Below are 25,809 nucleotides of genomic sequence, written 5' to 3' on the forward strand. Positions count from 1 at the left end.
CTTTTATGATCCCACATTACAAGAGTGACTGTAGCTGTAAAGCACTCTGGGACGTCCTGAGGTCATGATCATCATCATCGGCAGTCCCTCGAAATCGAGGAAGACTTGCTCGTTTGAGCCAGAGATCGCAAGGACGTGCGCATCACCCGCGCCACGACAGGAGCCGACGACTGCTGGACGGACCACCACCTAATCCGTTCCGTAATCAACATTGATAGAGCCCCAGCAGAAGCAGTGCCGCAGAAAAAATTCAACGTCGGGGTACTCAAAGACCCAGCAAACGGCAAACGAGCTAAAGGCAGAGGAAACATTACAAGGACACCCTCAAAGCCTCCCTGAAAAAGTGCAACATCCCCACCGACACCTGGGAGTCCCTGGCCAAAGACCGCCCTAAGTGGAGGAAGTGCATCCGGGAGGGCGCTGAGCACCTCGAGTCACATCACCGAGAGCATGCAGAAACCAAGCGCAGGCAGCGGAAAGAGCGTGCGGCAAACCAGTCCCACCCATCCCTTCCCTGAACCATTGTCTGTCCCACTTGTGACAAGAACTGTTTTTCTCGTATTGGACAGTTCAGCCATCTAAGGACTCACTAAGTGTGGAAGCAAGTCTTCCTCCATTCCGAGGGACTGCCAAGATGATGATGCTAACCTGGCGACCCTTGATGACCCCGAGATGCAAAATGCCCACAGCGCTTGGTCTGCCCTCCAGGCCACCATAACCAGTGCCTTCAAAGAGACGCTCGGTCACTCAACCAGGAAATACCAGGACTGGTTTGACGAGAATGACCAGGAGATCCAAGAGCTAATCGCGGGGCATTTTTGAACCTAAAACAACCACCTAACTCTGGAGCAGCAAAGCAGCTTTACAGACGGCTCAAGGACAGAGGTCCAACAAAAAACCCACGACCCCTAAAGAATAGATGGCGGGTGGAGAAAGCCCAGGAGATCCAGCAGCTGGCCAACAGCCATGATGTGCAAGGTCATGAAAGGCGCTACAGAAATGCAAGTCCTGCTGCTCTTGTTGCCACGGTGCTGTCAGTAATCCGTGCTGGAGATGTGCTAACAGTAAACAAGTCACAGCATCCGACATGCCAGCGATGCTCATCACCCGTGCCACGTTTATTTTAATACTTCAAAGACGTAACGACAGTTTCCAACGAGACCAGAGGAATGTAAACTAACTCTCTGATCCGCAGCATGACGCCGGCAACTGCCAGGGTGATCTGCTTGCCAAATTTAGAAACACATGAAGTGGGGCCGACGGCACGTTGGGCTCAATGCTGCCCATTCAGAAGCTGCATGGTGACAGGCATTTTTCACACCAGCTCCTCGCTCTCGCTCCACTTAATCCACACGGTCAAATTTTAAATTAATCTCATCTCCCTATATATTTAGATTTTTTTAAATTAAACTCAACCGTGCACCAGCACCATTCACTGAAGCATTCAATTTTACACAAGATGCCCAGTTTCTAATTTATACTGAATGGCAAACTTAAAATTAAAAACTTTAGCAAGAGCTGCCTCTTCGCTGTGCAGTGTTATTATAAAATGCATTCCAAATCCTTTCATCTGAAGTTTATCAATGCACAGTGAAGCAGCATAAACACATCAAAGTGCATCACTCACGAATGACGTCTTTGGAATAAAACCAAACAGCTCTCCTCTCCCAAAACAAGCTTGCCAAATATTTGTTTTATGAAGACATTGCCCCTTTAAGAACGTGATGTAATCTTTTTTGGGAAAAAAAACAATTGTATTCATCATTTATCAGGAAGCGAAGCCCATTCCTTACCTTGGATCGACTTTTTCAGTTAAAGGAGGCATTTCCTCTCCTTTTTGCAACTCTTCACTGCTTTAAAAGCGTGCTGGGACTTCACGGTTCTCCTGGATGCAATTACCAGCTCCGAAAATGAGGTGCTCCGCTTGCAGGGACTGCTCATTTGAATCACTTGTGTTGGGAGACTTTTGAAAGTCCCAGCCCTGGGCTGTCGGCTTTAAATACCTCAACTCCGCCCACCAGACTGCTTGAATTAGCTTCCTCAAATCAGGCAGGCTCCCCCTCCTCCAAACTGGGATTCCAAAAGGACAAATACCCTGAAGTATCTGAAGTGTTTAATGGCATTTGTTCGTTTTTAGCCTCGTGGGGTGGGGGGGGATGGTGATCTCATGTTTTGACACAACTTCAGATAAGGGCCGAGAGCCTGCCCAAGGAAGCTCAGTTTGTGTTGGGGGTGCAGCAGGAGCTGGCTTTCTGGTACAAGTTATGCAGCAACAAAGCTCAGCTCGCCTGGCCCCCGCATCTAAATCTGTGATGATGCTTCATTAGTACCGCAGGCAGCCTGCGATCAGGTTTCAATGGAGAATTCCAGGTGGTCACTCACTTCCCAGTTCCAAGATGGGTGTTAAATGATTACCTTTCTATCTAGGGACACAATCCCAACCGGCATTTTGCTCAGCATCGGGAGCGCCGTGGTGCAATGGGGTGCATCATCATCAGATCATCATAGGCAGTCCCTCGGAATGGAGGAAGACTTGCTTCCACTCTTAAAATGAGTGCTTAGGTGGCTCAACAGTCCAATACAGGAACCACAGTCCCTGTCACAAGTGGGACAGACAGTGGTTCAGGGAAGGGATGGGTGGGACTGGTTTGCCGCACGTTCCTTCCGCTGCCTGCGCTTATTTTCTGCATGCTCTCGGCGATGACATTCAAGGTGCTCAGCGCCCGCCCGGATGCAGTTCCTCCACTTCGGGCGGTCTTTGACCAGGGATTCCCAGATGTCGGTGGGGATGTCACACTTTATCAGGGAGGTTTTGAGGCTGTCCTTGTAGCGTTTCCGCTGCCCACCTCTGGCTCGTTTTCCGTGAAGGAGTTCAGAGTAGAGCGCTTGCTTTGGGAGTCTCATGTCTGGCATGCGAACAATGTGGCCTGCCCAGCGGAGCTGATCAAGTGTGATCAGTGCTTCAATGCTGGGGATGTTGGTCTGGTCGAGGACACCAACGTTGGTGCATGTCCTCCCAGGGGATTTGCAGGATCTTGCGGAGACATCGTTGGTGGTATTTCTCCAGCGACTTGGTGTCTATTGTACATGGTCCATGGTCTCGGAGCCATACAGGTGCACATGAACAGACAACAGTGATGGGTGGTCAATGCCCAGCCCATCCATTGAGCCTGCCCCAAACAATCATGACTAAATAACATTAACGTAAGAAATAGGAGCAGGAGTAGACCATTTGGCCCCTTGCGTCTGCTCCGCCATTCAATGAGTTCATGACTGATTTGATCCCGACCTTAAGACTTCGCTGCCCGCTCCCCATAAACCCTCGACTCTTTTATCCTTCAAAAATCTGTCTATTCATCCCTCCTCCCACTCGCACCGCCGCCCCCCCACCCCCGCAGTCATTCAATCTCCCGAGAGAGGAAAAAAAAGAGAAAAAACCCAGGGCCAATAAGCGGTAAAATACTCTGGAAAATTCCTCTCCGACCCCCCGCAGGCGATCAAAACCAGTCCTGCAGATCACACGGACCGAGCGCTATCTATACAATCGGGACAAAAGATTGCCTCTGCCATCCCCCTCACACTGGGAGCTCCTGATTTCAGGAACGCCACTTTGGAGAGGCGCAAAATAAAGGTATCGCTTCCCACCGGAAGAGAAAGAAAATCTACACGCTCCTTCCATCTGCACAATGGAAACCAGGATTGCAATCAGCATTCCCCTGCTGCCTGTGACTCAAGAGCAAGATAAGGCGAAGGAACAGCCTTGAATTCCAGCTCCGTCAACCTCCCATAGCGGAGCAGGCCATGAGCAAGGGCCCAGAGCCGTTGGTGTAGTAGGTTTACCCACGACCCACAGCCAGGGGGGAGGGCCACTAACAGACACATGCGTTACACTGATCCAATCACCAAAGGAGGACCCTGACCTCAGCCCATCTGCTGACACCCTCATCCATGCCTTCGTTACCACTAGACTCAAATATTCCAACGCTCTCCTGGCTAGCCTCCCCGTAAACTTGAGCTCATCAAAACTCGGCTGCCCGTGTCCTAACTCGCAGCCAATCCTGCTCACCCATCACCCCTGTACGCGCTGACCCACATTGGCTCTTGGTCTGGCAACATTTCGATTTCAAAATTCTCATCCCGGTGTTCAAATCCCTCCATGGCCTCGTCCCTTCCTATCTCTGTAATCTTCTCCAGTCCCACCACCCTCCGAGAACTCTGCCTTCCTCCAGTGCTGACCTCGTGCATCCCACATTTCCATCGCTCCACCATTGGCGGCCGTGCCTTCAGCTGCCTCGGCTCGAAGCTCTGGATCTCCCTCCCGCAATCCCTCCGCCTCTCGATGCTGGAGTACCTACCGATTAGCACGATCTGCAATATCCACGGCCATTAAGCAGGAATGATTTGGCCAGCGCGTGTGCTGACAGCTCTGCGTCAGCCCAAGAGTTGGAGGCTGAACTTGGAGCAGACAAAGTCTATTTAAAAAAAAGTCTATTTAAAAAGACAGCGAGCAGAACCCATGACCGAAACTATAGCAACGTTTCCCGATAAAGCCAGGGTGATTTCACCAGCACAATGCAGTGAGTGAAGGAGAGTTACATAACACAAGTGGTGTGTGTAAAATCAACTCCAGTCACTGACTTCAGGCGGGATTGACGGAGGAAGCACCCAATCATCTCGATTCTGCCGGGATGTGTCACTATATGCAGCCATGATCGACAGACTGTTTGCATCTGAACAACTGGTTTCAGATTTGTCTGGCGATCCAACAACAACTTTTATTTATATAGCGCCTTTAACGTAGTAAAACGTCCCAAGGCACTTCACAGCAGCGTTATGCGACAAAACAAATACATTTGATACCGAGCCACACAAAAAGAAATTACGGCAGATGACCAAAAGCTTGGGGTAAGCCATTTAGGACCGAGATGAGGCGAAACTTCTTCACACAAAATTGTGAACCTGTGGAATTCTCTACCACAGAAAGTTGTTGAGGCCAGTTCGTTAGATATATGCAAAAGCGAGTTAGACGTGGCCCTTACGGCCAAAGGGATCAAGGGGTATGGAGAGAAGGCAGGAATGGGGTACGGAAGTTGCATGATTAGCCATGATCATATTGAATGGTGGTGCAGGCTCGAAGGGCCGAATGGTCAACTCCTGCACCTACTTTCTATGTTTCTATGGTCAAAGAAATAGGTTTTAAGGAGAGTCTTAAAGGAGGAAAGAGAGGTAGAGAGGTGGAGAGGTTTAGGGAGCTAGTTCCAGAGCTTGGGGCTTAGGCAACAGAAGGCACGGCCACCAATGGTGGAGCGATTATAATCAGGGATGCTCAAGGGGGCAGAATTAGAGTGCAGACATCTCGGGGGGGGGGTTTCTGGGGCTGGAGGAGATTACAGAGATAGGGAGGGGAGGGGCGAGGCCATGGAGTGATTTGTAAACAAGGATGAGAATTTTGAAATCGAGGCGTTGCTTTACCTGGAGCCAATGTAGGTCACTGAGTGAAGGCCTCAGGACCGGGATCGCACGTGGGCGCAGCAGGAACAGGTAACTGCGCATCCTTTTTAAAACTTTTTCAGTCGATCGCCCGCGGGAAGCAGCCGACCGGGATTTCTAGGCCAATCATTTTTTGTTGTGTTAATTGAGGGATAAATATCGGCCAGGACACCGGGGATAACTCCCCTGCTCTTCTTTGAATAGTGCCGTGGGATCTTTTGTGTCCACTTGAGAAAGCAGACGTGGCCTTGCTTTAACATCTCAGCCGCAAAATGGCATCTCCGACAGTGCAGCATTCCCTCAGCCTAGACTTTCTTTTTGTGCTCAAGTCCCCGGAGTGGGAACTGAACCAGAGCATAAAATAAAAGTTCACGGGGTTGGGGGCAATATATTAGCATGGATAGAAGATTGGCTAACAGAAAACAGAAAGGCGGGATAAATGGGTCATTTTCCGGTTGGCAAAATAGTAACTAGTGGGGTGCCACAGGGATCGATGCTGGGGCTTCAACTATTTACAAACTATATTAGTGACTTGGATGAAGGGACCGAGTGTAATGTAGTCAAGTTTGCTGATGATACAAAGATGGGTGGGAAAGCAAATTGTGAAGAGGATACAAAAAAATTTGCAAAGGTATTTAGACAGGCTAAGTGAGTGGGCGAAAATTTGCAGATGGAGTATAATGTGGGAAAATGTGAGGTTATCCACTTTGGCAGAAATAATAGAAAAGAAAATTATAATTTAAATGGAGAAAAATTGCTGAGTGCTGCAGTACAGAGGGACCTGGGGGTCCTTGTGCATGAAACACAAAAAGTTAGTAAGCAGGTACAGCAAGTAATCAGGAAGACAAATGGAATGTTGGCCTTTATTGCAAGGGGGATAGAGTATAAAAGCAGAGAAGTCCTGCGACAACTGTACAGGGTATTGGTGAGGCCACACCGAGAGCACTGCGTACAGTTTTGGTCTCCGTATTGAAGAAAGGATATACTTGCATTGGAGGCTGTTCAGAGAAGGTTCTCTAGGTTGATTCTGGAGATGAAGTTGACGACCTATGAAGATAGGTTGAGCCTATACACATTGAAGTTCAGATGAATAAGAGGTGACCTTATTGAAACATATAAGATAATGAGGGGGCTCCACAAGGTGGATGCAGGGAGGATATTTCCACTCAAAGGTGAAACTAAAACTAGGGGGCATAGTCTCAGAATAAGGGGCTGCACATTTAAAACTGAGGGGAGGAGGAATTTCTTTTCAGAGGGTTGTAAGTCTATGGAATTCTCTGCCCCAGAGAGCTGTGGAGGCTGGGTCATTGAATATATTTAAGGTGGAGAGAGACAGATTTTTGAGCGATAAGCTGAGTAAAGGGTGCAGGCAGGGAAGTGGAGCTTAGTCCATGATCAGATCAGCCATGATTTTTTTTGAATGGCAGAGCAGGCTCGAGGGGCCAAATGGCCAACTCCTGCTCCTATTTCTTATGTTCTTATGAGCCAACATCCTTCTGACTCAGAGGCGAGAGTGCTACCTATTGAGCCATGTGATATTCTCCAACTGTGGAAAGCTACCAATGAATGATTTTTGATACTTCATGGCCACTTTGGAGGAAGCAGATAAACAAAACGTTGGCCAAGTCAGGTGGTTGTGTTGAACACCCCATTCACTACAGGACACATAATCTGGGGCATTTTCAGCACAGTAAACACACTGCATTCAGAACATTCTGGAGGAGAACATCTAAAAGGGCAACATCCTCCGTGAAGAAACAAATGTTGGCCAAACTATTTCTCTTCGGTGCGAGGAGAAATGGGGAAGTCACATGTTGCTTTCAACGCCGCGCCGTCACAGAGAAGTTTGCCAAAAATCTTTGAGGGATGGTCTAGGATTTCAGAATAAGGCAGCACAATCTTAAAATGAAGAGCCAGGCCATTCAGGAGTGATGTCACGAAGCACTTTTCCCCCACACAAAAGGCAGTGGAAATCTGGAACACTCTCCCTCAAAAAGCTGTTGAGGCTGGGGGGCGTCAATTGGAACTTTTAAGATGGAGATCGATGGATTTTTACTCTGAACTCCTACATGGCAACGAGCCCCAGATGGACAGAGGAAACATTGAGGACACCCTCAAAGCCTCCCAGATAAAATGCAACATTCCCACCGACACCTGGGAGTCCCTGGCCAAAGGGAGAAAGAGCATCGGGGAGAGCACTGAGCACCTAGAGTCTCATCGCCGAGAGCATGCAGAAACCAAGCGCAGGCAGCGGAAGGAGCGTGAGGCAAACCATACTCCCCACCCACCCTTTCCTTCAACCACTGTCTGCCCCACCTGTGACAGGGACTGCAATTCCTGTATTGGACTGTACAGTCACCTGAGAACTCACCGAGTGTGAAGCAAGTCTTCCACGATTTCAAAGGACTGCCTATGATGATGATGATTGATCCATATTCCCTTGCCCAAAGGCTGGTAACTGGACTGGAGATACAGATTAGCAATGACAGAATTAAATGGCAGAGGAACAGCGCCTCATCTTTCGTTTAGGCACTTTACAGCCTTCTGGACTCCACATTGAATTCAACAATTTCAGACCGTAACCTCTGCCCATATTTTGTTCCCTTTCCTCTTTTTTTTTTTTAAAACAAGCCCCCCCCTTTTTATTTTGTTTCTCTCCGTTTCCCATGGCAGGTGATGATTCTGCCACTCACACCCGATCGAGACTCATCTTTTGTTTCCTAACTTGCGCCATTACCATCTCAATTTGGCCCATCATCCCCTTGGGTTCTCAAATCTCTCCTGCCTTCCATCCTATCACCAACTTTTCCTTTTGCTCTTTCCTCCCCTCCCGCTTTCAGGGGCCCAGCACTTCCTTAACAATCGGTTATTTTCCCAACTTTTGGCAGTTCTGACAAAGGGCATCGACCTGAAACATTAGCTCTGTTTCTCTCTCCGCAAATGCTGCCTGACCCACTGAGATTTCCAGCATTCTCTGTTTCTATTTCAGATTCCAACATCCGCAGTATTTTGCTTTTTGTAATTAAATGGCAGAAAAAGTTCAACATAAGAACATAAAAAATAGGAGCAGGAGTCGGCTACACGGCCCCTCAAGCCTGCTCCGCCATTCAAGATCACGGCTGATCTGATCATGGACTCAGCTCCACTTCCCCGTCTGCTCTCCATAACCCCTTATCGTTTAAGAAACTGTCTATTTCTGTCTTAAATTTATTCAATGTCCCAGCTTCCACAGCTCTGAGGCAGCGAATTCCACAGATTTACAATCCTCAGACGAAATTTCTCATCTCAGTTTTAAATGGGCGGCCCCTTATTCTAAGATCGTGCCCTCTAGTTCTAGTCTCCCTCATCAGTGGAAACATCCTCTCCGCATCCACCTTGTCAAGCCCCCTCAGAATCTTATACGTTTCGATAAGATCACCTCTCATTCTTCTGAATTCCAATGAATAGAGGCCCAACCTACTCAACCTTTCCTCATAAGTCAACCCCCTCATCCCCAGAATCAAACTAGTGAACCGTCTCTGAACTGCCTCCACAGCAAATATATCCTTTCGTAAATATGGAAACCAAAACTGCATGCAGTATTCCAGGTGTGGCCTCACCAATACCCTGTACAGCTGTAATAAGACTTCCCTGCTTTTATACTCCATCCCCTTTGCAATAAAGGCCAAGAATCCATTGGCCTTCCTGATCACATGCTGAATCTGCATACTATCCTTTTGTGTTTCATGCACAAGTACCCCCAGGTCCCGCTGTATTGCGGCACTTTGCAATCTTTCTTCATTTAAATAATAACTTGCTCTTTGATTTTTTTCTGTCAAAGTGCTGAATGGCCTCCGCCTATTCCTGTGGCCCATGCCTTTAAATTAAATATATCAAATGGAATACTTTTGAGTTAGCTCTCATCATTACATCATTACAGGCCCAGGATAGCGAGGAGAGTCAATATGCTGTATCATCCTTCAGCTCCAAGTCCATCAGCACTTCAATGTTTCGGGTTTCAGTAAACACCCACACATCGAACATTCGTCACCTTGCCTTAGACACCCAGTATTGGTTCCTGGAGGTAGGTGGCCTCTGGAGACCAGCAGCACAAGCCCCAGCTTGGCAAAGCAGCAACAAAACCGGCCAACACCTTCAAAACAGAATTGCCAATAAAATGATGACAGCTCAAAAACAGCCCTGAACACACAAGATGAAGAGGAGTTGGATGCAAATTGCAGTGGGACACGGGCTCCTGATGGATCTCGTGTACATTAGATCCATGCAGCAGAGCTGGTCTCCAGTCGTCTTGGTTAATCCTTGCCACTGGACCAAGACCTCGCTCTGTCAAGCTCGTGTGGTGGCTGGTGTGCAAGGCCACCCCACGTAAAAAAAATCCACGCACAGGCATCTTGCACCCTTCAAGATGTAGTTCAGGACCTGGAATATTAGGTCCTTCGTTGAAACCTGTGAACTTTTTAGCGTGGTAGCAAGTTAACCTCGACTCGAGGGACTGGCTAGAAACATAGAAAATAGGTGCAGGAGTAGGCCATTCGGCCCTTCGAGCCTGCACCACACTTCAATATATTTATGGCTGATCATGCAACTTCAGTACCCCATTCTTGCCTTCTCTCCATACCCCGATCCCTTTAGCTGTAAGGGCCACATCTAACTCCCTTTTGAATATATCCAACGAACTGGACTCAACAACTTTCTGTGGTAGAGAATTCCACAGGTTCACAATTCTCTGGGTGAAGAAGTTTCTCCTCATCTCTGTCCTCGATGGCTTACCCCTTATCCTTAGACCGTGACCCCTGGTTCTGGACTTTCCCAACATCGGGAACATTCTTCCTGCATCTAACCTGTCCAGTCCAGGCAGAATTTTATATGTTTCTATGAGATCCCCTCTCATTCTTCTAAACTCCAGTGAATATAAGCCTAGTCGATCCAGTCTCTCCTCATATGTCAGTCCTGCCATCCCGGGAATCAGTCTGGTGAACCTTCGCTGCATTTCCTCAATAGCAAGAATGTCCTTCCTCAGATTAGGAGACCAAAACTGTACACAATACTCAAGGTGTGATGATGACTACAGGTAGATCAGTCATCCAATCATTTTTATCGCAGGGGACAAAAATCTCAAGTAAGCAACGGTGTTCATTTGGAAATGACTGAAGGGCAGGGAAGTGAGCGCAGAGGGTGAGGCTTTTATTTTCTAGTGTGGATTTAGATTTTTTTTAATACTTGTTGCATTTTGGGGCCTCTTCTAAATTCTTTCCAACAAGCCAAACATACTTTCATTTTCATATTTCAGATATTTGTAAGCTATCCAGGAGAAAGAAGCCACATATTTCAGTACAACTTTACGATGTCTGGATGCTTTCATTGGCAATCGAATCCCAGATACATCATGTTCACTGAAAGCAGCAATAATCCCAGCTGGCTGGACATTCCATATTCTACAAGTGGCTACGATCTGGAATGCGATGTCGGAAAGGGCGGTGGAAGCAGATTCAATCGGAACTTTCAAAAGGGAATTGGATAAATACTTGAAAAAGGAAAATAACTTACAGGGTTACGGGGAAAGAGCAGGGAGGGGGGGTGGAACTAATTGAAGAGCTCCTTCAAAGAGCCGGGACAGGTTCGATGGGCCAAATGGTCTCCTTCTGTGCTGTATCAGCCTATGATTAATAAGGTTCACAATCGCCTCTGTCCCTGCCCCAGCCATGGGATCGAGCGTGTAGTGATTTAATTATTTTTAAATAACTAAACACTTCTATATTTACATAGCTTTAGATAAGAGTGTTTTGATATCAAATGAAAGTGTTCAGACAAAGGTCTGATTTTCAAATGTCTTTTCTTCTTTTAGATACTTCTGCTCTTGCAACCGTAAAACACGAGGCTATAAATTACTGGAGACGAAGTTTTTAAAAGTTCATATGACCTTTCTCTGTCGCTATTTTAAATAGATTTTAACCCGTACAAAATAAGCTGATACTTTGTGAAAATGGTAGATAGAAAATGACATACAAGCACATCGAGTTTTCACCTGCTATTTTCACCACTGTGAATAGTCTGCATAGCTCTCGTTATTCAATAAAATGGTGTGATGCCTTGGACTGGAAATAAAAATGATCGCACAGTTTAATGAGTTGTCACGCTGCTTGTTTGACAGCCAGTACTGGATGAGCAGAATTTTCCTCCAGTTAAACATCTCTCTCCCTGACCACTGTCTCCGGCTGAACCAGACGGTTCACAACCTTGCCATGCTATTTGAGCATCCGACCCCATATCCTCTCCCTCATCAAGACAGCCTGGTTCCAGCTCTAACATCGCCCGACTCCACACCTGCCTCAGCTCACGTACTGCTGAAAACCTCATCCATGCATGGGCCAGCTCAAGACTCGGCTATTCCAACGCTCTCCTGACTGGTCTCCCATCTTCCTCGCTATTTAAACTCCAGCTCATCCAAAACTCGGCTGCTCTGTGTCCTGATTCGCACCAAGTTCCGCTCACCCATCACCTCGTCAGCCGACATTGGCTGCCAAACCAGCAATGCCTCAATTTTATAAATTCTCATCCTGGTTTTCAAATTCCCTCCCCGCCCCTCCCCATCTCGGTGTCCTCCTCCAGCCCTACAATCCTCCGAGATCTCCGCGCTCATCCAATTCTGGCCCCTTGTGCACCACCGATTTTAAATCGCCCCACCATTAGCGGCCGTGCCTTCAGCTGCTGAGGCCCCAGGCTCTGGATTTCCCTCCCTAAACCTCTCCACCTCCCTCCCCTTCGAGGCCCTCCTTAAAACCTATCTCTTTGACCAATCTTTTGGTCACCTGTCCGAATATCTCCTTATGTGGCTCGGTGTAAAAATATTTCTGATAATGTGCCCGTGAAGCGCCTTCGGACGTTTTACTACGTTAAACGCGCTATATAAATGGAAGCTGCTGTTGTAATTAGCATAAAAATCTGAAGTGCTCATTAATCAGATTTTGCAGGAACAGGCACACGGAGCTGAATGTTATGTCTAAACTCTGAAGCCATTCGTCGCTTATTAATTATTAATGTCACCCCTCCATTTCCCTGTGGAGTTTTGTCCACTAATATGGACAGTGTGGGTCCTCCCCCAGACACTGCACGGTAACCAAGGGGCCTCGGCAACGCGCATGTAAACAAAACTAAACACGGATTTCTGAGTTAGAGAACATAACTGTTCACTGTAATCCTCCCAAACCCAGCACAATACACATCGCAGTGTAACACGGAATAGACTAGATATGGGGAACGCAGTTTCATATTTTAAATTACTACTCTAGCACTTCACTCCATCACATGTCCGACCCCGCTCCCTCACAGTCACATGTTCGACCCCGCTTCCCCACCCGCCCCACTACTCCCCCTCCCATTCCCACTTCACCCGCCCAACCCTGTCCCCTCCCACCCCCTCACCTGTCCGATCACTAGCCCCACCCCAGCTCGGTCGACCATCCCCGCTCCCTCACCCGACCCACCCCCCTCCCCCGCCCACCCCACTCAGTACCCTCACCCATCTGATCACTGGCCCCATCCCCTGCTCGCTTGACCATCCCCGCTCCCTCACTCGCCCCACCCCGCCACCACCCCCGCGTTCCCTCATCCGCCCCACCCAGTCACCCGCCCCACACCTGACCATCCTCGCACTCGCACCTGTCCCGCCATCACTATCCCCTCCCCCGGCCCACCCCCTCACTCAGAAGTACAGTGACAGAATAGCTCAGATAGAACCAGTTAATGAATGAACACCAGGGATCACAGCCCTGTAATACATACAGACCTGCTTCACTTGGCCTTCTGTGTGCCCCTGTGTCAGTAAGAACTATGTACCTGAGAAACAGCGCCGTGTACTGTTATACATCATCGGCAGCAGCACTGTGCTGGGGTTGTGCGCTTCTCCACTGACCTCCTGTGTGACTGTTGCGCAGCGAAACAGTTACTGCACAACAAGCAGGGTGGGGAGGTGTGAGGGGAGGAGAAACAACATTCCAAGTTGTAAAGTACTTTATACTAGATTGTTCTTCGAAGCAAAAGACAACACGGCTCCACCCTGTATTCAAAATAAACCTTCCGCTATTATACAGAACAATTTCCTGCTTTTTAAAAAAATACATACATGTGAAGAATTCAAATTCCTGGTAAATGTGCGAGATTCGCATTACTGGTGAAAATCACAGATTTTACAGCACAGAAACAGGTCATTCAGCCCAACTGGTCCGTGTTGGCGTTTTATGCTCCACACATCACTGGGTCACAATCCTGGAACTCCCTCCATAACAGCGCTGTGGGAGCACCTTTACCACACAGACTGCAGCGGTTCAAGGCAGCTCACCATCACCTTCGAGGGCGATTAGGGATGGGCAATAAATGCCGGCCTTGCCAGCGACATCCACATCCCAGAAATTTAAAACACAAGCCTCCTCCCGCCACTGTGCTTCGGCCCGTCCTCTCTCGATCTAAATGATACGAGTCACACAGGCGACGAGCGCAGGCTGAAGAGAATAGAATGGACACAGCGCACACGAGCCACTTTAGGTTGGCCAAGAACTCGAGTGAGTCAGCTCACTCTCTGCGCCAAGTGCCTACTGTACAGTTGAGTACAAAATACAAGATTTATTTTGCACTGCAATGTTCTGCCAATTCTTGAGAAAAAAGGCTTGAATGTTGGGCATTGGTCCCATTTATAATGCCCGTGGAACTGCGGGGAAGTCCATACACAGTGTCCACTTCTAACCAGCTCGAAAGCACCAGATATGGTGGCAAGGGGTGGCTGAGAGATCTTGGTAACGGGTCAGTTATCACCATTTATATCCAAACATGGGCTTCAGAAGCAAGTTTAAGTTCGGAAGGGAAAAAGAATCTAGAATTGTACTGTGGGCAGTTTGGAAGGTAGCCTTGGCCCAGTGGGTAGCACTCATGCCTCGGAGTAAAAATGTTCAAGTCCCACTCCAGAGACCTAATCTTAGCTGACATTGCGAGTGTAACGGCGAGGGATCGGGACGGAAGAGCGGCAAATTAGGGTACGGGACCCAGAAGAGCCGAGGGCCCAGGGGCAACACGGACCAGCCCACACTGCGATATGTGCACACTAGGTCCGTGCAGCAGAGCTGGTCCCCAGTCGTCCTGATTAACCCTTGCCTCTGGATAAAGGCTGAGCTCTGTCGAGCCCATGTGGTGGCTGATGTACAACTATCACCACACGTTAAAAAAATCCACGTACAGGCATCTTCCGCCCCCTCAATTGGAGTTCAGGACCGGAACATCGGGTCCTTCATTGAAACATCTGTAGACTCCTGTGGAAGCAGTTCATCCTCGACCGAGGGAGGAGGGGGGAGGGATGACGATGACGATGACGGATGACGGAGTACAGAGGGAGTGTTACTCTGTCAGAAGTGCTGTCCAATCAAGGCTCCATCTGCCCCCTTCAGATGGACGCAAAAGATCCCACGGCACTATTTTGAAGAGCAGGGGAGTTATCCCCAGTGTCCTGGTCAATATTTATCCTTCAACCATCACCACTAAAAACAGATTATCTGCTCATTATCACATTGCTGTTTGTGGGAGCTTGCTGTGCACAAATTGGCTGTGTGTTTCCCACATTACAACAGTGACTGCATTCCAAAAGTACTTCATTGGCTGTAAAGTGCTCCGGGATGACCTGAGGTTGTGAAAGGCGCAATAAATGGACACCTCACTCTCCTCCTTGTACAATTTACAGGCGCACAGATCATGGCGAGCCCAATTTGAGGTGATGAATTATCGAACATCACATAACATTAATACGCATTGCCTGAATAATGATTTTGTTCCTGCAGTGTTTGGATGTTCAATAATGCCCAGTGGCAGAAATTTATAAACACCCAGCTGCTGCGAATAATACCTTTCAGCAAATTGGCATTGGTTATCAAAATAGCGAAGAAATTAATAAAACGCAAGCCGCTATTTTTTTTTTTTAAAACACAGCTGCACATTCACAAAGTGATCACTCAATGCATGTGGATTGAAGAGAATGGGTTGCAGAATCCTCATTGCTCAAATTCAAATAGAACATTTATTTTGCATTCACAAACCAACCAGTTTGATTGATGGAACATATTGCGTGGGTTGTATACCTTGTGAATGGGAGAATGATGCAGTGTGGATTCAATGCCGTTTCCGAGCAGGTGTTAGGCATTGTCCGCAGAGCAGGGAGGAGAGAAAATCCGCCTGGAATTTTGCTCCAAATGACTAGGTGACTTCCACTGGAAATTGCATGTGGGTGAGCTCCAGGGAGGAGAGCACAGAGCAACAAATTGGTGGCCCAGTGCTCAGCGTCAAATACCCATCAACACTTGCTGCACAGGGTCATGCATGAAGAGCAGCCAATTGTGGAAAGTGAACCACATCCCAACCCCAAGAGAATAGCGGGAGGGAAAACTCAAGGAGGAAGCCCCAACTCTGCCAGTCTCGCCAACAAAATCTTACCTTCGACCGAAGGTCACTGCTTACATTCGGAGATTCCAGCTTGTGACTAAATAGGGAGGTTTGGGTATTTCATTTCCTAGCTTTTGTTAAGTTCAGAATAACTCCACAAGACTGTGTTGAAAGCTCAAACCATTGTGACCTTGGTCTCTTTAATATACCTGCTTACTCCAGGGTACACAGGTAACCAATAGGTCTCCCACAGGTGTGCCCCCTAGTGGCAAGTCTTACACACAGGTGAGGTTCACATACATAACAGTTTTGTTCCATACCAAATTTCAAAGTAAAGCTAAGGAAAGGAGCTGTCTTCGGGACTTGGCCTGATTGGTGGATTTGGAAGTTACGATGTAGGAACCTTGGTCCAGTTATAGATTGAATTGGGCATCGGTACTCAGAACCACATTACATGGGACACACGTTTATCAGCATTCTAAGCAATAATTCTCAGTTGTGTCTTTAATGATGGATGATTATGGATGAATAAGGGAGAGTGACAGCATTAACTGAGGGAGTGATGGCATTAATGGAGGGGAAGGAGGGAGTGAGGGAGTGACAGCATTAATGGAGGGAGTGAAGGCGAGAGTGTGACAGCATTAATGGAGGGAGTGAGGGAGAGAGAATGATAGCATTGACCAGGGGAATAGGGTGAAGGGGTTGGCACGGACAGAAGGATTCCAGCCTGAACTGGGTGGAAGATTGATGTGGGTTGGCGGTAACGCAGTGTGCCAGTATAAACTAGAAGTGTTTGAGCAGGAAAGGGTGGGAGTTGGATGGTAGTCAAGTGTGATAAGTGGGTCCGGAGAAGATAGGGGGCCTCTGCGAACCGGAGTTTGGGAGTTGGAAGAGCGACAGCTGATGAAGCTTTTGGGGAAGTGGTGGTGTAGTTGTTTTGGTAAATACCACTTGTGTTTTTTTAAGCTAAAATAAACACCCATTATTTTTGACATAAAAGTACTTAAAATATCAGGCAGAAGCCTTTATTTTTTTTCAATGTACAAACAGAGTTTTCCAGGAAGTTTGCCCCTAGACAGCCAATCTCTCTGGAAATGGACCAACAACCTCAAGTCTCGTCACCTAATGTCTCCTTATAGGTTTTTGTTTTATTTCTCTTAATACAAGTGGAATGTTGTGCGTGCCAATTGCTTAAGTTACAAAGCCCATCTAACTACTTGGTTCAACACATCATATATTCAAGCTGTTTGCGATGTGCCACATTTCTGGGCTTGTGCCAGGTTCTTTGACAGTCAGCCCTAACTTTCTAGGTTGCTGTGTGTGTGGTTTGCCTCGGGAAGGTCAGAGGCTGCAGGAGGCAATAGTACAGCTCAAAATATATACGCACATACGAACAGTGACGGACCATCGAGCCTGTCCCACACAATTGCAATACCTTGTGTATCGCAACATATACACTCCACACCACCCCAAACCATGTGATCTCCTGGGAGAGCCCAATAAAAAAAACAGATTAAAAAAAAACCCAGGCCAATTTGGGAAAATAAAAATCTTGGAAATTTCTCTCCGACTGGGTTTTTAAATCTGGTTTTTGCCTCTTCCAGGAGATCGCATGGCTCCGGTTGGGGTGGAGTGTAGAATATTTCAGTGTAAGGGGTGTCACAGTTGCGTGAGGCGGACTGGTTGGGCTGGGTGCTCTTTACCTTTCCGTCATTGTCCATAGGTTTATATATAACCTTCAGGGCTGCTGACCGAGGGCCGCGCGGCCCTTTGTCTGTCGGACGGTGTGGACACGATGGGCCGAAATGGTCTCCTCCTGTGCTGTAAATTTCTGTTTCTATGACCCATCTAGGCGATCGAAACTAGTCCAGGAGATCAGTCTGGCCTTGAATTCCCTGCAGTACCCACCTTCTGTAAGAGGTGATCTCCGCCGCAGCCAGAAAAAAAATCCAGCTTTTGCTTAAGGAATTCAGAGAGACTGTATCCACCACATGGAACGGCAGCTTGTTCCAGAGGTCTGCTATTCTCTGGGAAAAGGAACCGAGTGGCTCGGAGGGGAATTGGTCACCTGGCCTTTTACCTCCTGGACATCGGTTCAAATCCAGATCGGGCTGATGGGATGCAAGCCTGACGTGCACGGATTGCAAGGGTCCGAGGTGAAGTGGGTTTGAGCAGTCGCAACACAGTTGCTACTGGGTGTGGAAGTACAGCCCAGACTGGCCATCTCATTCAGGGAGGACCAGGGTTACCAGGCGTGGGAAATGACAACAATTCTACACTTGTGCAATAAGAATGGTCGTCGGGAGTTTGGGGCAGCAGAGAGGGAACTTCCGACTCGGACACACTCGATTCTGACACTGCCCCAGAAACAAGAGCACTTCTATTATTCAGCTCCAATATCGCTCTCCTGGAGGAGGGCAAAAAAACGTGGAAAAATATCTAATACTTTAAAAAGTGTTTGGGCTGATCTTGGATTCACTGATTAAGAAGTTGTGTCAACGGGTCTTATTAAGCAAAAGAGTCTGATTTTCCACTGTGTATGGGAACGATTGAAACTTTACAAGAAATGTTTTTAAGGCTTCAGGAGGATGAGTGGGGATAGGTTCGACTGCACTGTGAGCCATCAAGATCACCCAATTCCTGAAAGGAACTTCACATACAAGAGAGACAAGGTGAGCAGTGACATTGCAGCAATAAAAAGATAGGAAAAAAACAAGACTTGCATTTCTATAGCGCCGTTCACGACCACCGGACGTCTCAAAGTGCTTTACAGCCAATGAAGTACTTTGAGGGTAGTGACTGTTGTAATGTAGGAAATGCAACAGCCAATTTGCACACAGCAAGCTCCCACAAACAGCAATGTGATAATGACCAGATAATCTGTTCTTTTTTGTTATGTAGATTGAGGGATAAATATTGGCCCCAGGACACCGGAGATAACGCCCCTGCTCTTGTTTGAAATAGTGCCGTGAGATTTTTTACGTCCTCCTGAGAGAGCAAACGGGGCCTCGGTTTAATATCTCATCCGAAAGACGGCACCTCCGACAGTGCAGCACTCCCTCAGCGCATTGGAGTGTCAGCCGAGATTTATGTGCTCAAGTCCCTGGAGTGAGACTTGAACACACAACTTTGTCTCACAGGCGGCTGTGCTACCCACTGAGCCACAGCTGACACTAAGACAGACATTAGAACTATTCCTGATGCATGTACAAGAGCGATCTCCATTCGTTGAATGTACAAATAGGCAAATCCGATTGGATCACTGGGGAGAGCACTTGCTGTAAGCTCCGGGAACAGAGATAGAACTTTCCCCATCCAACCCTTCAAACTGGCAGGGAGGGCCTTTCAACCATCGACCTGGGCTGGATTACACATTACCCATCGGATGGAGTCGGGATGTTCCTTCACTGGATGTGCTCGAGGGCCCAGATTGCCCCGTGGAGCCAACCCTAGGAACACCACCGACTGTTGAAAGACAAGGCTCACCACCACAAGGGATGGCCAATTATCGCTGCCTTGCCAATGACGCCTACATCCCAAGAGCAAAAGATGAGGATAGCAACGGTGAAGTAAATTTTATACCAGAGTTACTATTTGTACCAACACTTTGCTTCCTTCTGCACCTGCGTCCTCCAAACCCCGCCCCCGAAACCCAAACCAGATGTGGGGCCCCACAATTGACCACATTGTCCGAGCCAGCCGCTAAGCCGCGAGAGAGCGAGAGAGCGAGAGAGCGAGAGAGGAAAAGAGTGGGGAGATAGGGAACACGGATCACTTTTCTCGGAAAGCTCGGTGCATCAGGGACCTTGGAGTGGATGAAATCCAGAAGTCACGACACTGTCACTATTCATTTTATACCCAATAAACCTGTTGACAATCCGTGACCCACACAATGCCCCATGTATGGCGGGGGTGGGGGGGGTAAGGTCATGCACTTGCGCTGGGGTAAGCAACTTCAGCTGGGGGAAGGATGGACTTGCGCTGGGGTAAGGGACTTTGGCTGGAACTTAGTGGCTTTTGCTGGGTTGTTCGGGATCTGTCCTCTGACTTCTGAAGTCAGAATGGATCGAATTACAATTTGCAAATCAGTCAGAACTTGGGCTGGGCGGTTCCAGTTACGCATTCCAGAGAAACTTCAGGGTGTGGCTCATCATCCAAGGGGACCAATCAGCAATAGGTCATGTGATAATGGCGAGCCAATCTGAGACACAGCAGCCATTTTATCAGTACAAATAAATGCGTCCATTTTATAACCTTGCTCCAGCCCCCCATCCAAAACAATTAGCACTGGAAAATGTTAGCGGTGGATGTATTTGTGGAGTCCGAGTGATGCCACCAGAGAGACGTTGGCAAAAGCTAAACGGCCTGATGATGAGCACTGGCACTCTGGCTTTTAAACGCGTGACTACTCATTGAGCGATGAAGGCAGTGTGATGTCCTAAGCAGCTGGAATGTGCAGACACAGTGCAGGGTCAGAGCCGAGCCGACAGTGACTGGAAATGTCAGCAGCTGACACCTTACACCACAAGCAAACATCTCAATCGGAGCCTGGTGACTCACACACACATGCACACTGTGTGACACTCAGATATATTTTCTACAACCATGATGTAAACATTTAAAAGTGTAAATCAAGGCGACTGTCGAGAGCTCCGTGTTACATTGCTGCTCCTGAACTGCACAACGCACTAAGCCTCAATTTTTCTGTTATCTGGACACTAAGTTTTTAAAGCAAGCTTTTAATTTTTTTTACTCGTCCTTTCATAAGGTCCTACCGTTTTCTTCACAACTTTCTGCAGGTTAAACTGGCAAGACAGTGGTTTTTAAAAATGTTGGAATTCGGATATCATTCTAATTAAGCGCCGAAGCTGGGTTGACAAATCTCAAGAAATTACCTGGTGTCTTCAGGAATTAAAGATTTAAAACCCGGGTCACTTGCTGAGAGAGCAAACCCAGGAGAAAAATCATAGGTGCATTGAAAGGGTCATGTCTCCTACATGGATACTATTGGTACCATCACAAGCTATGCCACCAGAGGGCACAGCAGTGGGAGACTTGTAGGTTACCTGTACAGGTGTGCCTGGCCTAGTATAAAAGGCAGGCCACCAGGTGTGATCCTCAGTCTGGAGTTATCAATAAAGGACTAAGGTCACTACAAGTGCAACACATTGCCCCGTGGAGTCATTATCAGAGCATCCAAGGACATAAGAGAAAGCCATTGTGTGTGTTTTCCCACTTTGTGTGAGCACACTTGTTTATGAGCTGGAACAATGTTGGAGATGGGCGGGGAGAGGGGGGAAGGCTGTTTGATTGGGTGGGGCGATTGGTGAAAGAAGGTCCCGTGGTGAAAGCTCGAGGAATACGCCCAGAGTTGGCAAGCCGAGTTGAAGCTCAAGCTGAAGCTGGGTCATAAATGAGTTTGTGTCAGCAAGTGAGGCAAGCTCAGGCCTAGCAATTTGTCTCGAGCGGTGGCTCGAAATGTGCTGCAACGGGCTTTTATGCGAATAATGGGCGAGATATCCCATACCGCCAGAGATGAATTTCTAGGCCTCAGAGTGCGCAATGACTGTACTAAACACTGGTTAGGCCACAGCTGGAGTACTGCGTGCAATTCTGGTCACCACATTACAGGAAGGATGTGATTGCACTAGAGAGGGTACAGAGGAGATTTACGAGGATGTTGCCTGGACTGGAGAATTTTAGCTATGAGGAAAGATTGGATAGGCTGGGGTTTGTTTTCTTTGGAACAGAGGAGGCTGAGGGGAGACCTTATTGAGGTGTATAAAATTATGAAGGGGCCTAGATAGAGTGGATAGGACAGACCTATTTCCCTTAGCAGAGGGGTCAACAACAAGGGGGCATAGTTTTAAAGTCATTGGTAGGAGGTTTAGAGGGGATTTAAGGGGAAATTTCTTCATCCAGAGGGTGGTGGGGGTCTGGAACTCACTGCCCGAAAGGGTGGTAGAGGCAGAAGCCCTCACCACATTTAAAAAGTACTTGGATGTGCACTTGAAGTGCCATAACCCTGCAGGGCTACGGATCTAGAGCTGGAAAGTGGGATTAGGCTGGATAGCTCGTTGTCGGCCGGCGCGGACACGATGGGCCGAATGGCCTCCTTCCGTGCTGTAAGTTTCTAGGATTGTATGAATGTTCTGCCCAAGTTAGAATCTAGTGCCAGACATCAGTGGGGATACAGATGTGCCATTAAACTGTAAGCAGTGCCCAGAAAATGGTCCACATGTTGCCCACTGGCGCATGGGGTCTTGTGCTTGCCATCTCCTCCCAGGGGACGAGCAATGCTGCTCGCTTCAGCGGCGATCTCCCAGGTTGTAGCAGGTGTCGCCGGCCGAGAATTTATGGATTGATTCAGCTAATTGCAAAAAAATTCGAGCAGCAGCTGCTCGGCCTTCCACTTTATGGCAGGATTTTGCTGTGTCGCTCCAGAGATTCCGGTCAGGATTGGGAAAACATTCTCACTTGTGAGTGAAATTCCGGGATATGTTGAGCAACAAACCAGAGTAAATCCCATGAAGAACCTTACATTTCAAGTGGAAGCTTTTCAGCCAGCATAAAAAGAGCTCAAGTCAGAAAGACCTTGAGCTAACAAAGAGTTATCACCCGTTTTGACGCAGTGACACCTGGTCGCTAACTTTAGCACCAGGCAATGTTTACCACCTCCAACTGGGAAATTAGTTTTGAGCATCCCAAGAGGGGAGTGGAGCACTAAGGGAGGTGTCCTCTTGGGGCGCTAACATTGATACTTAGGGTGCTATCGCGGGAGCGCTGATGAAGTTGTGGCACTAGGAAACCGGAATCACAAGGCCTAAAGGGGAGGTCAGCTAAACTGTCTGAAAACTGAACAATGGAAGAGAGGCATTTTTACATTAGCAACCATGTGCAACAGCTAAAGAGAGTTGTATGAATATCAATAAAGTCCATTCTAAAGTCCACCCGCCTATCCGTTGAAATATCGCCCCCGGAGACTTTTCGGGACACCCGCTTTCTCTGTCGGGATTAGCATCAGGCGCTGCGCCAGGCAGAAATATCGACGTGAACGATCGCGGTGGCATTGCACACTCACTGAAGTCACCCAGTGGGTGGCGCTAGAGTGCGCAGCGCTAACTGTTAGCACCACCGCTAAACCTCCACTGAAGTTCGCAGGAGGCGCCGACAGAGTGGCGCTCGGGTGGTAAACGCTTAGCGGCCCGTTAACGCACCTCTCGGGCGTTAACGGTTGCCGCTAACCAAATGAATTTCTAGCCCTTCGAGTTGAGGCATCTAATTCACCTATAATTTCCAACTCAAATCAGACGATCAGCCGAATGAAAATGTAATTTGGTTTCAATTTCCAACATCTAGATTAGTCTCTGTGTAATTGTTCCAACTCCAATGCCAATTTAAAAAGATTCTGTAGCTCAACCTTCATAATTAACTCCTGAAACAATTCGGCTTTTACTCAATGAAGCTGTCCCACAACTCCTGGCAGTTCTCGAGCACACCGTTTGTGCAGACACAGGACAACGAATGTCACTGTGCAGTGCAGAACTCGGTGCTTTATCTCACCTCCGACCCCCACAAAATTACATGCCACTCAGCTAAATCCCTGCAGCACCTCAACAGGCACAGCGCTGTCTTTACTCAAAACTAGCTTTGCTGAGCACATCCGGTCACAAAGCATGGTCGGCAGCAAGAATTGCTTTTTGAAAAAAATTTCAGGCTAGAAATTCTCGGTGGGACTGTAAAAGGTAACGCATGGACCCCCCCCTCCCACCATTATACACATGGTGCCCCCACCCCGTTATACGCGTGGATGCCCCGCCCCCACTTCCAGCACAAAACCGCCTCTAATTTGACTGTAAATTGCTGACCTCAGTCAGGCAGCACAGGTGCAGAAAAAAAGCACAGTTGCAATCTTGGGCTGAGCTATATTGTTCTGTAGAACAGAGGGAACTTTACTCTGTATCTGACCCGTGCTGCACCTGCCCTGGGAGTGTTTGATGGGACAGTGTAGAGGGAGCTTTACTCTGTATCTAACCCCATGCTGTACCTGCCCTGGGAGTGTTTGATGGGACAGTGTAGAGGGAGCTTTACTCCGTATCAAACCCCGTGCTGTACCTGTCCTGGGAGCGTTTGATGAGAGTGTAGAGGGAGCGGAACCACCTCGATCGCTATATAAGGAATTCAGGGCTATAAATTATTTTAATCAGGCCAGAAATGTCTCCATCACTAGTTCCAGTTTAATTTTCCTAACATATGATTCACAACTGGAATAGATAACTACTATAACCCAAAATGAGTTACTAGTTCCAACTACAATTAGTAGAAATGTGCTTACACGGAGCACTGTTGGGGTGTGCACAGCTGTGCCACAAGCAGTGGTTGAGGAAGAGTCCGTTGCAGCTTTTGAGGGAAAATTGGATAAATATTTGAAGCAGAGGAAGATACAGACTTACAGGGAGCGAGCTGGGCAACTGGATTTGTTGTGGATTGTTCGAGCAAAGAGCCAACACAGATATTATGGGCCAAATGGCCTCCTTTTAAGTTGATAGTTACTTAAAAAGATAAAGAACTTGCATTCATATAGCACCTTTCACATCCTCAATGTCCCAAAGCAATTCATAACATAATAATAGGAGGAGTCGGCCATTTGGCCCCTCGAGCCTGCTCCGCCATTTAATAAGATCATGGCTGATCTGATCTTGGCCTCAACTCCACTTCCTTGCCTGCTCCCCATAACCCTTCACTTTCTCATCGCTCAAAAATCTGTCTACCTCCACCTTAACTATATTCAATCTCCCAGCCCCCAGCCTCCACAGCTCTCTGGGGTAGATAATTCCAAAGATTCATGACCCTCAGAGAAGAAATTCCTCCTCTTTTCCATTTTAAATGGGCGACCCCGTATTCTGAAACCATGTCCCCTAGTTCTCGATTCCAGCAAGAGGGGAAACATCCTCTCTGCATCTACCCGGTCAAGCCGCCTCAGGATCTTAGACATTTCAATAAGATCAGCTCTCATTCTTCTAAACTCCAATGGGTATAGGCCCAACCTTTCTTCATGTGACAACCCCTTCATCTCAGCAATCAACCTGGTAAACCTTCTCTGAACTGCCTCCAACGCACAGCCAATGAAGTATTTTTGAAGTGTAGTCAGTGTGGTTTTGCAGGCAAACATAGCAGCCAATTTGCAAACAGCAAGGTCTACGAGATAATGAAGGGATCTCGCTTTAAAGTGTTATCCAAAAGACGGCACCTGTGACACTGCACTGAAGAGTCAGCCTGGATTAGATGGTCAGGACTTGGAGTGGAGCTTGTAGGTTTAGTTCGGAGGCGAGAGTGCTGTCACTGAGTCAAGTCTACTTCACAACCAGAGATCAGGCTTCCCTCAGGAGCAGAGGGAGCATGAGATTATTTCATTTCAGATGCTGGCGGAGATCTGTTTATCATCAACTGCAGGAATACATTGCAGACATCAAACGTCCTCGCTACCCGACTGTCTGCTTTAGCTTTTGTAACCAGCCAAACATCTGCGGCCAAATCAGCAGATTTGTCGAGTTAGAAAGTCTGGATTAACTGGAAGAGAAATTTACAACAGCATGAGAGGGAGCAGATGGAAGAGAAGCAGGAGGAGATGGTAAATCTGCTTAGCCCAAGGAGAACGGAACAAGTCAATACACCGACGCAAAAAAAATTTTAAACTTGCATTTATTGCTCATTTGTTCCTGGGATGTGGGCATTGCTGGCAAGGCCGGCATTTATTGCCCATCCCTAAATTGCCCTTGAGAAGGTGGTGGTGAGCCGCCACCTTGAACCGTTGCAGTCCGTGTGGTGAAGGTACTCTCAGTGCTGCGGCGTAGGGAGTTCTAGGATTTTGACCCTGCGACGATGAAGGAACGGCGATAT

The 25,809-nt window shown here is 47.8% G+C and overlaps 1 protein-coding gene across 49 annotated transcripts in view; it reads right to left on the reverse strand.

Moving 5' to 3' along the window:
- The window catches only part of LOC139234937 (sorbin and SH3 domain-containing protein 1), a 259,206-nt gene that overhangs the window by 144,558 nt on the left and 88,839 nt on the right, over nt 1-25,809 (reverse strand). For 10 of the 49 annotated variants that reach the window (XM_070865883.1, XM_070865867.1, XM_070865861.1 and 7 more), the window contains exon 1: nt 1,794-2,265. The exons of 1 other annotated variant lie outside the window; for it this stretch is intronic. Coding sequence is in view for 46 of the 48 variants with exons in the window: in XM_070865867.1 (XP_070721968.1) it covers nt 1,794-1,825 (32 nt within the window). In the remaining 2 variants the exon portion in view is untranslated. Of the gene's footprint in view, nt 1-1,793; nt 2,273-4,236; nt 4,259-4,355; nt 4,469-25,809 lie in introns of those variants that run through there. 38 more of the 49 variants (XM_070865904.1, XM_070865881.1, XM_070865863.1 and 35 more) reach the window with 12 other exon arrangements.

The sequence above is a fragment of the Pristiophorus japonicus genome, chromosome 22 (assembly GCF_044704955.1).
Source record: "Pristiophorus japonicus isolate sPriJap1 chromosome 22, sPriJap1.hap1, whole genome shotgun sequence".
In the NCBI taxonomy this organism is placed as follows: domain Eukaryota; kingdom Metazoa; phylum Chordata; class Chondrichthyes; family Pristiophoridae; genus Pristiophorus; species Pristiophorus japonicus.